A 12,750-nucleotide genomic window follows, 5' to 3' on the forward strand; every position below is an offset into this window, starting at 1 on the left:
CTACAACCTGCATTATAATGTTTTCTTAAAGTAGAGAAAAAGTAGAGTAGTGGAAGGGTTATTAATCTTAATTGAGATAAATGGTATGATTTGTTTTGTCCCACAATTGTTGGCCAGACACCAGATCAGACATAAACAATTAGACAAGCGCCGTGCCCCATCTGGTGGCTTATCCTAAAGCCAAGTCTTAAATGAAGATCCTTGTGGTCTGAAGGAAGCAGCTGTATTTATCTGAGCCAAAAGAAATCTTTGGACAATTGATTCAGTTTGAGCTGAACTACATTTGCCTCAGCTGGAAGTTGCCTCTTCATCTCTTATGGGAAGTAACTGATATATGACAATGACTTTACATTGTCAAAATGATTTCACTGGAGCTTTCTGAAGAAAATGTTATGTAGTCGATCAAGCCTGGCAAAGGCTATCAATTTGAATTGTATGGCATTTTAAGAAAAGGGAATTTGCAAACAATAATAGGATTATTGATTAATTGATCAATAGGATTATTTCCCAGATATGGGAAAAAGCAAAAACAAACCACTGAGTTCACTTGGAAGGGAAGGATAGAATCTTTCAACAGAGAAGGTATCGGTTAAATTGGTATACTATATTAAATGTTAAGGCTATGACATTAACTCAGAAAGTCCTTCCTTTTGTGAATGAATATCTTATCCATAATTTCAATGTATATATTTAATTATATTTTTTCAAGTATAAGATTCAAATCTGACTACTTTTTATCTGATAGGTAGTGCAAAATCTTAGTAATTTTATAATATTTTTCTTAAAATCAGCTGGAAGGTAGCAGAAGTAATCTTTGACCACTCAGAAATGATCTATTGCCTAAAAAAACAACAAGGAATCCAGTGGCACCTTAAAGACTAACCGATTTATTTGGGCATAAGCTTTCATGGGTAAAAATCCTCACTTCTTCAGATGAATTGCCTAACCATTTGTACATGCTCTGAATGCTCTTAGCCACTGGTTTTAAGGTCTCAGCCATTTCCAGTTTTTTTACACACATGGCTTTATGAATCACAGTGGTGCACCAGCACAGGCTTTCAGCAGCTAGTTATAAATGAAGTATCAACTATCTTAATCAGCAACTCAACCTAGCAACTAGTAATTAATTTCTTATAGGCTTTGTAGCACAGCGAGGTCCTAAGGACAGATCTGAAAGAGACAGCTCTGGCCTTAGGGGGCCCACTCAGAGAGGGTATTTAATGGGTGCAGGGCAGCATGGAAGAAGGTGCCAACATTCTGTGAGTAGCTGAAAATGGTGCTGAGCAGGGTAGATGGGAGAGGTGATAAGAGCCAAGTAACACCCAGGGACACTTTCAGGAGGGGAACCTTCTCCCACCTCCCTAACGACTCGGTAGGAAAAAAAAGTGAGAACAAATATTCAAAGCAAATTCTTAGCAGTTGCTTGAGGGTGTCCTGCCTCTCTTGCATAAACCTTGCATGCTGCGAAGGAGGGTTTCACCTGCACTCCCTCGGGGGACCCACCAATTGCTTCAGCGCGCCAGGTCATTTGGTCACAATGCCAGGGTCTCCCCTTGGGAGGAGCAGGCACTTCGGGCAGGGGGGATTCCCTGGGGACGGGCTTTGCCGCGCTGGGGAGCCTCCCTCATTGGGGCCGGCAAGGAGCTCCCCAGACCAGAGCATAAGCAACCAGGCCGCTCAGGGACGCCCGTTCCCCAGATAACGCCTAGGACCCGCCCCGCCCGTGCTGCGTATGACGCGCCCAGCGCTGTAGCCAATCGTGGGCGGCGCGGCGCATTCGAACAGGGCGCTGGAGGGCGGCGGCCGCTGGTGCGCTTGCCTGGGGGCAGGTAAGTGAGGTCGCTGCGCGGAGCCCGGGGGCGGGCTAGTTCCCCAATGGAAGTGCCCTGCTCTCGTTCCCCCCCCCCCCCGCATTAGCCCCGGGAGATGGGGCGCCCCTGGGGGCTGTTCGCTCTCCCTCCACCTTCCCAAGCCGGGGCCCCTCTCCAGCGATGAGGGGGCTACGAGGCTGTTAGTGGAATAGACGACCCCCCCCCCCCCGGCCGATCAGGGAAAGTTCGGCCATTCGTGCCCGCTTTGAATGCCTCGGGCCGGGGCCCGATGCCCTGAGGCAGCGCCTGACTAACTGCCCCCTGACGCACCCGGCCAGGTGCAGGGCAACGGCCTCGAGGAAGGTCTTGGTGGGGCCCTGCTTTGCCGAGCCCGCGCTCAGTGCACAGGGCACCCCGTTAGCCCTCTTTAGCCACAGCATCTGCAAGTGGCTGGGGTCAGCCCTGAGCTGCTGCCTTGGGACCTGCCCTTCCAGGGAGCTCTGCCTTCTAAAAGAAGGCTCCAAACGGACCCACCTCAGATCTCGCAGTGCCTCTCAATACAGTTGGATAATGGGTTACCCTACCCGGAAAAACAGGAACGCAAGAAAGTTGTTGACTCCATTGAGACAGCTGTGAAGGGAGGAAGGGATTGTGGCCTGGCCTTCCCAAGCCAAGTGCACTCAGCCAACAGAGTATTACATCTATTGCCAGTATTGGGATCTTTATTTTGTTAAAATTACATTTGGGGAAATATGGCACTTTTGACATGTCCTAGCCAAACATTGTATCTTTACAAAATGAGTACTAGTACTGGGGATAGTTCATAGACTTGCACCACTGCATTTGTGCAGGGTTGGGGATGCAGTTGCATTTGGGGCATAAAAGTAAAAGTTTGTGATTATAAAAAAATTCGTAACAAATTATCTGACCGGCTTTTTCTGAAGAGAATGGATTTGGTGGGTAGAGTAATAGCTTATTGATCTCTTTAAGCTTTAACCTAATTTTGAACACTTGGATTTTATGTCTAGTTCAGTTATAAATGTATATTTTCTTTATTACTTAACTTTCAAAAATTAATAAAATGAAGGCAGCTATAAACTGAGAGATTAATCTTGCTGCAGAAGTACTATTCCTTAAGTAGTTACAAATTACAACTATATAGGAACAAGAAAGATACATTATCTTCAGTCTTAAGCATTTTTAAAGCCAAATCAAAATGAGATAAGGATAATTTAGAGACCATAGTAGTAAATGACCCAAAAGCATGTAACATAAATCATTGCTCAAAGGGAACACTCCCTAATCTCTTTGTGCAAACTCCAACTAATGTAGAAGTAGTTTCTTACATCAAGCTGATGGCTGGCTAATAGGCTTTGTTTTTGTATTTTGCTCTCTTTCCAGCATTTGAGCTATATAAACTCTGCCCTTTAATTATGAAAAGTGCAGAACTGGAGAGAGAAATTAACTATAGGAAGAAAATTAAGCTTTTTCTCACTATCAAATCCAAAACCAAAAAACAAAGTTAAAAATGGATAGACTTTAAACTTCTTTTAGTCTTAACTAACACATGGCTCCCTGCTGTCATGCCAACCTTCCGCACTCTCTGTATGCAGCCCATCCACCTCAAAGATATATTAGCAATATATTTAGATAGCATCACAGGCCAAAGAGTATTTTATCCACATGTATTTTGTATTCTATGTAAAATGTCTGCAATTTTCAAAGGGACCTAAGGGAGTTAGGCATCCAGCTCATATTGACTTTTAATGGCAGTTGGGCACCTAAGATTGTTGGGCCTTTTTGAAATTCCAGGTGATACATCTGGATGATCGAAGGCACAGTATACTCATATCGCACCTAAAATGTTGCATAGTCAGGAGTGATACACATCTGAGTGTGTCTCATCTGTCAAATCTATGTGGGGACTTGTATCATGGAGCCCAACACTATAGTGCTTGAACGCCTCCTGAGTCTTAAAAAATAGAAAACACAAGAAATGTCTCCCTTTGGCATCCTAGGAGAAATAGCTTGATTAGTGTAAGTTTGTTTTTTTTTCTTCTCTGTTGTGTGTGGGGAGGACATAGGGAGGGGGAAATAAACTATATAGATGAGTTCCTCATTTGATTCTGAACATAGTGTAGATACTAGTGATTCTTAATTTTTCTGTTTGTGAATTTCAGTCTAGGTATAATTCCTGTAAAAGATCTGCTTACAAAATCAGACCTAAAAATACAAAGTGCCTTAGCACATGATTACTGAAAAATTGCTTACTTTCTCCTTTTTACCATATAATTATAAAATAAATAATTTGGAATATAAATATTGTACTTACATTTCAGTGTATAGTATATAGAGCAGGAGAAACAAGTCATTGTATGAAAGTTTAGTTTGTACTGACTTCGCTAGTGGTTTTTATGTAGCTGGTTGTAAAACTAGGCAAATATCTAGATGAGTTGATGTACCCCCCGGAAGACCTCTGCATATCCACAGGGGTACATGTACCCCTGGTTGAGAACCACTGAGCTAGATTAAAGCTGATACAGGAATGCCTATGTAAGCTTCAAATCATAACTCCGACTGCAGTGTAGACATTCTCTTAGACATGAATTGCAAAAATCACAATTGGTCACAAATGTGTGACTCACTGTGGCCAAACCTGCATCCAATAGGGTGTGGTGCAATGTTGTGGCCAGTAGCATTTTAATCAAATATGTGTGTTGTGTGTGAGGTAGAAGGGGGATATCATTTACTTTAAACATCAGACTGAATATATATTTCCCAACACAGGACTTGAATACATTGTAGTAAAAATAACTTGCATTCTTCAGGATAAAAATAAATATGTTTGCTTTACTTTTACAGATTCCATGTAAAAGCTGGATGGGTGGCCCACTCGATTGTAGAGAAGATAAAATTAAAAAATCAAGTTAATCTCTCAGGAGAAGCTTCGGTTGTATATTTTAAATCCTAAAATTTAAACGTGCTTGAAGCCAAAATGCCCATATACACAGTTCCTACTAGAAACCACACTGAGGTGCTTGGTGTTTCTTCTTTCCAAAAAAATCCTCCACAAAATACCTTTCCTAAAAGCAACAGGTTTGGACAGCAGCTTAAATCACAGGTACCAGAAGATGAAAAAGATAATTCACTGTCTCTTTCTCTGACTAAGACCAAAGAAATAAATAGGACCTATGTGATTTCTGCCTGTAAAAATGCAGGTGATACTTCAGTTACATTTAAACCCGAAGGTAGGTTAACTCTCCAGAGAAGAACTGGAGCAAGCAAAATATCCTCTTCTATTGATAAACAGTTGGAGGAGAAGACAGCACAGGACATTGAAAGTACCCAAACAGATGGAAGACTTACCCTGAAGCGACGTTTGGGGACTGGATCAATAGAGAAACATAAAACAAATAAGAACAGTGAACCTGGGATAGAAAATAGAGATTCTGTTGTTGCACAGACAAATAACAAAAATGGATTTCCACCAGACATTAGTACTAATAACACCCATTACATTAAATCTAGTACTCAGTTAGTTGAAGGTCAGATGAATGAAAAGAGATGCTCTGATCTGAAAAATAAAGATTCCCTTGCTAATCTTAATGGTTCAAGTGGAAATGGGAATAGTAAATGTTTGAAATATAGGACAACTATTGCTGATGCCAAAATTCAAAATGACGTTCCCAGATCAGCACATTTAATAGCAACAAAACTTGTTAACAGGACCCCAGGGGTAAAGCTGAATGAAAAAGATAATTTTAATGAACTGACTGGAAAGGAAAGGATACAAAATTCAGTTGCTAAATATGGCAGTTTGGAAAAACAAAGAACACCTAGGAAAGGTGGTACAACAGAAGGAACAAAGGCTACACCAATGCGTGGCACTCTTCAGGATGCCAAAAGTCCAGCTATGCCTACTCTTAAGAACAGGACACCTTGTCTTCAAGTTATACAGAAAAAGAACACCAATGCATCCAGCTCTTTGTCCATACATAGAAGTGCCAGGGCAGAAGGGAGTCAAATATTTATGCGACCTGCTGCACTTAAAGTAGAAACTGTAGCTCAGAACACTTGCATAGAGGAAAATCCTCTCAAAGTAGAAAACAGTAAAGTGACTGTGGCTGTGCGAGTAAGGCCCTTCAGTGACAGGTTAGTAATCAACTGTTTTCAGAGATTGATTTAAACAGTTTAAAATAGTTTCTACAGTATATGTTCAATAGAATCGTTATTATCTTGTAAAAAGTGACAGAGTCCTGGGGCACCTTATAGACTAACAGAAGTAATTGGAGCATGAGCTTTCGTCAGACTCATGATGTTATTATCTTGGTAGAAGCAATGTAATATAACTTTTAATTTGTTTGTTAGTAATGTTTAATTGCTAATGTTTCCTGAATCATTTCAGTTGGTCGTCTAGGCAAAGAGTTACAGTGCATGGTTAGAAAGGATGTAGCAAGTATTTTATTTGACCATATTACAAATCTTCAGCTTTATTTTAAAGTCAACTTTTCATTTTGGTGTAGGTCTATTTTATACATTGAGCTGAATTAAATGTGTGGTATCATAAACATTTTTATATATATCAAGTAGGCAGCATGGTCATTCTATTAAAGATGTTCATTCTCTTGACATATAATGTATGTGAAAAGATCTGATTTCTTTCTAAATAAAGAAAAAAGCGTTAAGAAGCATGTTGATGTAGTTAAGGCTAGGATGGGAAACCAATGGTAGAAAATAGGTCACTGCTCCATGTAAAGGACTTAGGTTTATTTTTTTTCTGCAAAATTAAGCTGTTCTTTATTAGATGATGATGTTCTACATAAATGTAAAACACCTTGGCTCTTAAGAAAATAATTGATCACAAAATGTGATTGAGTTGACCACCATAACATAACTTTGCTTTTAATGTTACATTTATCTGTAAAGTTTGTTTTTGTGTCTTATTCAGAGAGAGAAAAGAAAAAGCATTCCAGGTGGTCTCCATGAGTGGCCTGGAGACAGTTGTGCGACATCCAGAAACAAAACAAGTGTACGACTTCATTTATGACTTTTCATTCTGGTCTTTTGACCACTGTCATCCTAACTTTGCCAGCCAGGAGACGATATATAAGGCATTGGCAGTACCGCTTCTAGAAAGAGCCTTTGAGGGATACAACACCTGTCTTTTTGCTTATGGACAGACTGGTTCTGGAAAATCATATACGTAAGTTTCATTGTAAATGTTATAATTTGGAAATGTTTCTGTTGGAGCTGAATTTATAAGTCACCTGGGTTTGCTAAAAGAGACCTAATTTAAATAGGCTTGTAAATGATTGACTTGTTAAGCTTTTGAAAATCTGCTTTAAATGTAATTCTTTTAATAGAAATTAAGACAATCAGAGCTGGGCAAATACTATTAATTGAATACATTATTATGCTATTATATCAAGGGCTATGCTACTTCCATTGTTTGATCTAATGAATTCAAGTCTGAGGCACTGGCTTCAGCTAAAGTAGAATTAACATTGTTTGGCTGAGCAATATTGAGAAAACCGTACTGAAAAAAATGTTATCTTAAAAGCAGTAACAAATGTTTGCCAGAAGCTGGGAATGAGCGACAGGGGATGGATCACTTGATGATTACCTGTTTTGTTCATTCCCTCTGGGGCACCTGGCACTGGCTGCTGTCGGAAGACAGGATACTGGGCTAGATGTATCAGACCAAAGCTTCAGTAGGGCCATACTTATATTCTTAAATGTATGTCTTCTAAGGATCTTTGATTTGAATTCCAGTGTTGCATATTTGTAATAAAATCAAATATGTATCAATGTGCCTAGAGGATATGAATAGCACTTGGCAGGCAGCTTTATCAAACCCACATAGGCTTTTGTCCAGAAATGCCTCGAACCACAAAAGATTCTTCTTTACGTAGTAACTTGACTCCTAGTGAAGTTAATGGGAACTTTTAGCTTAAGGTTAAGGCTGAGCGCTTCTGAAAATCCCACCCTTTTTGTTTGTTGTAGTTTGTCAATTTTTGGTGAAATTGACAATCCTAGTGAATATGGTGCTTATTAAAGAAGCTCTGTAAGCAGAAATAGTTATGGCTATAGTTTCTCAGGAATGAAAGGAAGGAATGTTTTAAGATGATCCTAGTCTTTTTAAAAAACAATACCCGCCAAATATTCAATCTAAAGAAAGTCAATGGGAATTTTATTTTAAAAAGACATTTTCAACTTGAAATCTAGTCAATAAAAAAAAAAAATACACATATGTATCTCCCACTGACTTCCTCAGCCCATTTTTGTGGTTTTACAGTCAAACATTAGGCTGTCTTCACTAGAAATGCTGCAACTGCACCATTATAGTACTTCAGTGTGGACGCGTGCTACAGCGATGGGAGGGGTTCTCCTGTCACTGCAGTTGATCGACCTCCCCGAAAGATGATAGCTTGGTGAACAGAAGAATTCTTCTGTTGACCTAGCACTGTCTATAATGGGGGTTAGGTTACCTTAACTTTTAGTGTAGACCTGGTCTTAGTCTATGCAAAGTTTTGGCAACACAGTTATATTGGCTAGGGACTGTTTTTCGTTTTTCTACACTCTTAGCCCAGCAAACCCCCAGTGTAGATGCAACTCAGTGTAGATGCAAATAAATTACTACTGTTGGCACATGCTGCATCTACAGTAGAGGCTCTGCTGTCTTTAACAACTGATTCTTCTCCCAACACCCACACATCAATCAGGGGAAATGGACTACAAGGAAAGAGTAAAAGTGACTATATGCAAAGTACTGCCAAATGCACAAAGTAAAGAAGTGGGGGGGAAAAGATCATTTTTCCTCTAAACTTTTCCTGTTATAATTATCTTGAGCAGTTACTTGCAAAAGTTGTAACTCAAAATATTTAGACAGTGTATTTTTTAAATTTTTGTCATTCTTTTGAAATCCTAATTTTGACATGCAGTATTTAGTAAAGGTGGACTAAAACACACATTCAATACTTTCTATAGTATAAAATTGTCATATTGTAGCAGCCTTCTTAAAAGCTTGAAAATGACTTGTTCTCTCCCAACTTTGTCATTTTTCTTTCTGGCAAACATTGATTTGTACCTCTCTTTACTCAGCTTCACAGTTCTCAGATGTTGGCACAACACTTGTGCAGGGCTTTGATTAATTTATGATTCCTCTATTGCATAGCTCTTTACTAGAAGTACACAAGACACTGTACTTCCTACTTGAACAACGTCTATTCTATATGATTTTTTTAAACAAGTTTTTCAGTAGCTGTGTAGGGGAGGAGAATGAAGAGGACAGTACTCATTTTCATGATAAACTAGGTCACATTTTACAGCGTTTTAATGTTTGACATAAACTAGTACTGTGTTGGGATTATAGTTTCAGCACAGTTTTCTTTGTACTACTGCAGCTATTAATGTAAACATTTACCAGCTGAGTTAATGTCTTTTTTTTTTCAAATTGAAACTGAAATTAAATTGAACTAAAGATGCAAAACTCAAATCAAGAGGGGTACAAACTGGAGATAATGAGGTGATTAGTATAGGAACAACTATGCCAGATTTATTTTTGAGCAAACTGGTGATTTTCAAGTGAATTGGCCTCTATGCACTGATTTTTTTTTTTTTTAAAATAAATGTTGGTATACTTTGAAATGTGTTAAGTATGAATTTTTCATAAAATTAGTAATGAATTTAAGAAGTTGGACTGATAGGACTTGAAAGGGAGGCCCATAAACATCAATTTGGAATCTGGGGATAAATTGGTTTGTATACACCAGGTCAGGTGAAAGGTCAGGTATTGATAACTTTTTTTTTTTCCTGATCCTTAAATGTCTCTGATTTATTTCTATAATTAAGTATTTGTATAATTTAGAAATGCATCTGGGATTTGAACTGTAATGTGGTCTTAACTGCAACATGATTAATATTTATATTAGGCAGATAAATGTAAACATCTTCTTAAAAAACTACAAGTGTGTGTGTGTGTGTGTGTGTGTGTGTGTGTGTACACCAGGGGAAGGGAACCTATGGCACGGGTGCCGAAAGCGGCACGCAAGCTGATTTTCAGTGGCACTCACACTGCCCAGGTCCTGGCCACCAGTCCGGGGGGCTCTGCATTTTAATTTAATTTTAAACGAAGCTGCTTAAACATTTTAAAAGCCTTATCTACTTTACTTAGAACAATAGTTTAGTTATATATTATAGACTTATAGAAAGAGATCTTCTTAAAATGTATTACTGGCACGCAAAACCTTAAATTAGAGTGAATAAATGATGACTCGGCACACAACTTCTGAAAGGTTGCTGACCCCTGGCGTACACATTCTTTTGTAATTACAGGATGATGGGATTTGGTGAAGAACTAGGAATAATTCCAAGATTTTGTGAAGATCTTTTTACTCAAATAGCACAGATGGACACACAGCAGGTATTGTGTCAGAAAGCTTATTTCTATTGTGGCTGTACTGAATTAGGGTATATTGTTATCAAGGATTTTGATATTTATTTCTGTCATTCTACTCTTTAGTGCTATTTTACTTCCTCCTAGTTTCTGTACTCTGCTGCTTTAAATTTTATTTTTGCTAGAACTGACAAGCAACGTTCTCTAGACAATCCAAATCATATATTGTGCTATAGTCCCATATCAGGAATAATACAAAAAGAGGTATGTACATACTGTTGGTGCTGTACCAAAAGGCTATGTGGTTTTTTTAATATATACTTTTTGTGTTTAAAAGATAAAAATTTACAGAAAGAAGGGTAAATAAAAATCCTAGCACATCTGGTGGTGTATACAAATGAAACTCAATAATTAAATAAAACCTGCCTGATGGTAGCTATTTTTACTCTATTTAAAAACAAACACCCCTCCTCTAAACTTTTCTGATTTTGAAATTTTGAGAGATTTAAGAGATCCCCAGTGTAAATGTCAGTGGTTATTCTGGGTTTCCCTCTCCCTAGTCTTGGCAATGTCTTACTATTGGACAAGTCTGCACTGTATAGTAGCCTTTCTGTTTACTCAGAGCACAGCTTATTTAATGTCAAGACCTCAGTTTTCTTGCTATGGTATGTGCAATCCTTTCCTAACTTAATGAATGTAAGCCCTTCTTCATTAAAATTATTACAACAATTACTTTTGGGATAAACACGGGTGAGCATAATATGAAAAAAGGAAACCATGAAAAAGAACCAAAGTTTGAACAATTAGATGAACTGTCTCTGGTTATATTAAAATGATTGTGAAGTCATCTTTTAGTTCACATAAAGCTCCAGGATTACTTAAGAACAATCTTTTAGGCCTGATCTCTACATGATTTTTGTATTGGTGTATATGACTCTTTTACAAAAATAGTTATACTGACACAACTCCTAGAGTGGATGCAGTTATATCAGTGTAAAGGTGTCTCATACTGGAGTATAGCTTATTTCCCTTCCTATATGGGAGTAGCTGTACGATATAATTGCATCATCACTAATGGGGTTGTACCACTTTTGCTATTTGTATTGTCATAGTGCCTAGGGGCCCTAGTTATGGAGCATTGTGCTAGGGCCTGTGCAGATGCAAAACATAAAGACAGAGAGCTTGCAACCTAAATATAAGACATCCGATGGATATAGACATACTAGCAGAGGAGTACAAGGAAACAGTGAGACAATACTGGTCAGAATGATAGGAAGTGGTCTTGGTACACCAGCATCTTAACTAGTGTCAAAATTTTTGTAGGTACCAAGACAAAAGAGCATTTAATGGAGATATTTCAAGGAGGATAATTAGGTAGCTTTGCGGATGGGGGTGAGTTGGCTGTGAAGGGCCTTCAAAGTGAAAACAAGTAGCTTATGTTTGATGTGATAGAGGAGAGAGGAAGACAGTGGAGGGGTGTAAAAAGAGAGGTGACAGCATCAAAGTGCTGAGCTAGGATAGTGATATTTGCAGCAGAATTCTAAATGGATATCAGTGGGGCAAGATTGCATTTGTCATATCCAGAGAAAAGGATGTACTAATTGAGATGTGAGATGACAGCCTGGATAAGAATTTTAGCTTTGTGGATAGATGAGAGGCTATACCTTAGAGATGTTATGCAGAAAGAATTGTCAAGATTGAGACATAGCCTGGTTGTGAAGACCTGAGAGAGGTCCAAGTTGAAGATGACACCTGGGGCATGGCCTGATTGATAGAACAGGCAGGATGGTGGTGGTGTCTACAGTGATTGAGAGAGAAAATTGTGTGGTGGGAGATTAAGAGCTTTGTTTAGCCATGTTGAACTTGATCTGACAGCTGGATATTCATGAGGAGATATCAGAGACTGTCAGGGTTCTTTCCCCACTCTGAAGTCTAGGGTACAGATGTGGGGACCCACATGAAAGCCCCCTAAGCTTATTCCTACCAGCTTAGGTTAAAACCTGGTACTCTGCCACCACCAAGTGATTTAACAAGAAACAGGGAAAGGACCACTTGGAGTTCCTCTTCCCCCCAAAAAACATCCCCTTTCCTGGGGAGGTATGAGAATAATATCGTAACCAATTGGTTACAAAAATGATCAAAGACCCAAACCCCTGGATCTTTGGACAATGGAAAAATCAGTCAGGTTCTGAAAAGAAGGGTTTTTTTAAAAAGAAAAGGTAAAAATCATCTCTGTAAAATCAAGATGGAAAATAACTTTACAGGGTAATTAGATTCAAAGATCCCAGAGGAATGCCCTCTAGCCGTAGTTTCAAAGTTACAGCAAAACAGGGATACCTCCCTCTAGCAAAGGAACATTCACAAGTTGAGAAAAACAAAGATGAAACTAATACGCCTGGCCTGGCTATTAATTACAAGTTCGAAATATGAGAGACTTGTTCAGAAAGATTTGGAGAACATGGATTGATGTCTGGTCCCTCTTAGTCCCAAGAGGAAACAACCCCTAAACAAAGAGCACAAATAAAAGCCTTGCCCCACCCCCCA

The 12,750-nt window shown here is 38.9% G+C and overlaps 1 protein-coding gene across 1 annotated transcript in view; it reads left to right on the plus strand.

The window, feature by feature from the left end:
- Nucleotides 1-1,759: 1,759 nt before the first annotated feature.
- The window catches only part of KIF14 (kinesin family member 14), a 79,260-nt gene continuing 68,269 nt past the window's right edge, over nucleotides 1,760-12,750 (plus strand). The window contains exons 1-4 of the mRNA XM_045025988.1: nucleotides 1,760-1,829; nucleotides 4,674-5,963; nucleotides 6,760-7,014; nucleotides 10,146-10,233. Coding sequence (XP_044881923.1) covers nucleotides 4,807-5,963; nucleotides 6,760-7,014; nucleotides 10,146-10,233 — 1,500 coding nt within the window. The 5' untranslated portion in view covers nucleotides 1,760-1,829; nucleotides 4,674-4,806. The remainder of the gene's footprint in view (nucleotides 1,830-4,673; nucleotides 5,964-6,759; nucleotides 7,015-10,145; nucleotides 10,234-12,750) is intronic.

Source organism: Mauremys mutica, chromosome 8 (genome assembly GCF_020497125.1).
Source record: "Mauremys mutica isolate MM-2020 ecotype Southern chromosome 8, ASM2049712v1, whole genome shotgun sequence".
NCBI classification, from domain to species: domain Eukaryota; kingdom Metazoa; phylum Chordata; order Testudines; family Geoemydidae; genus Mauremys; species Mauremys mutica.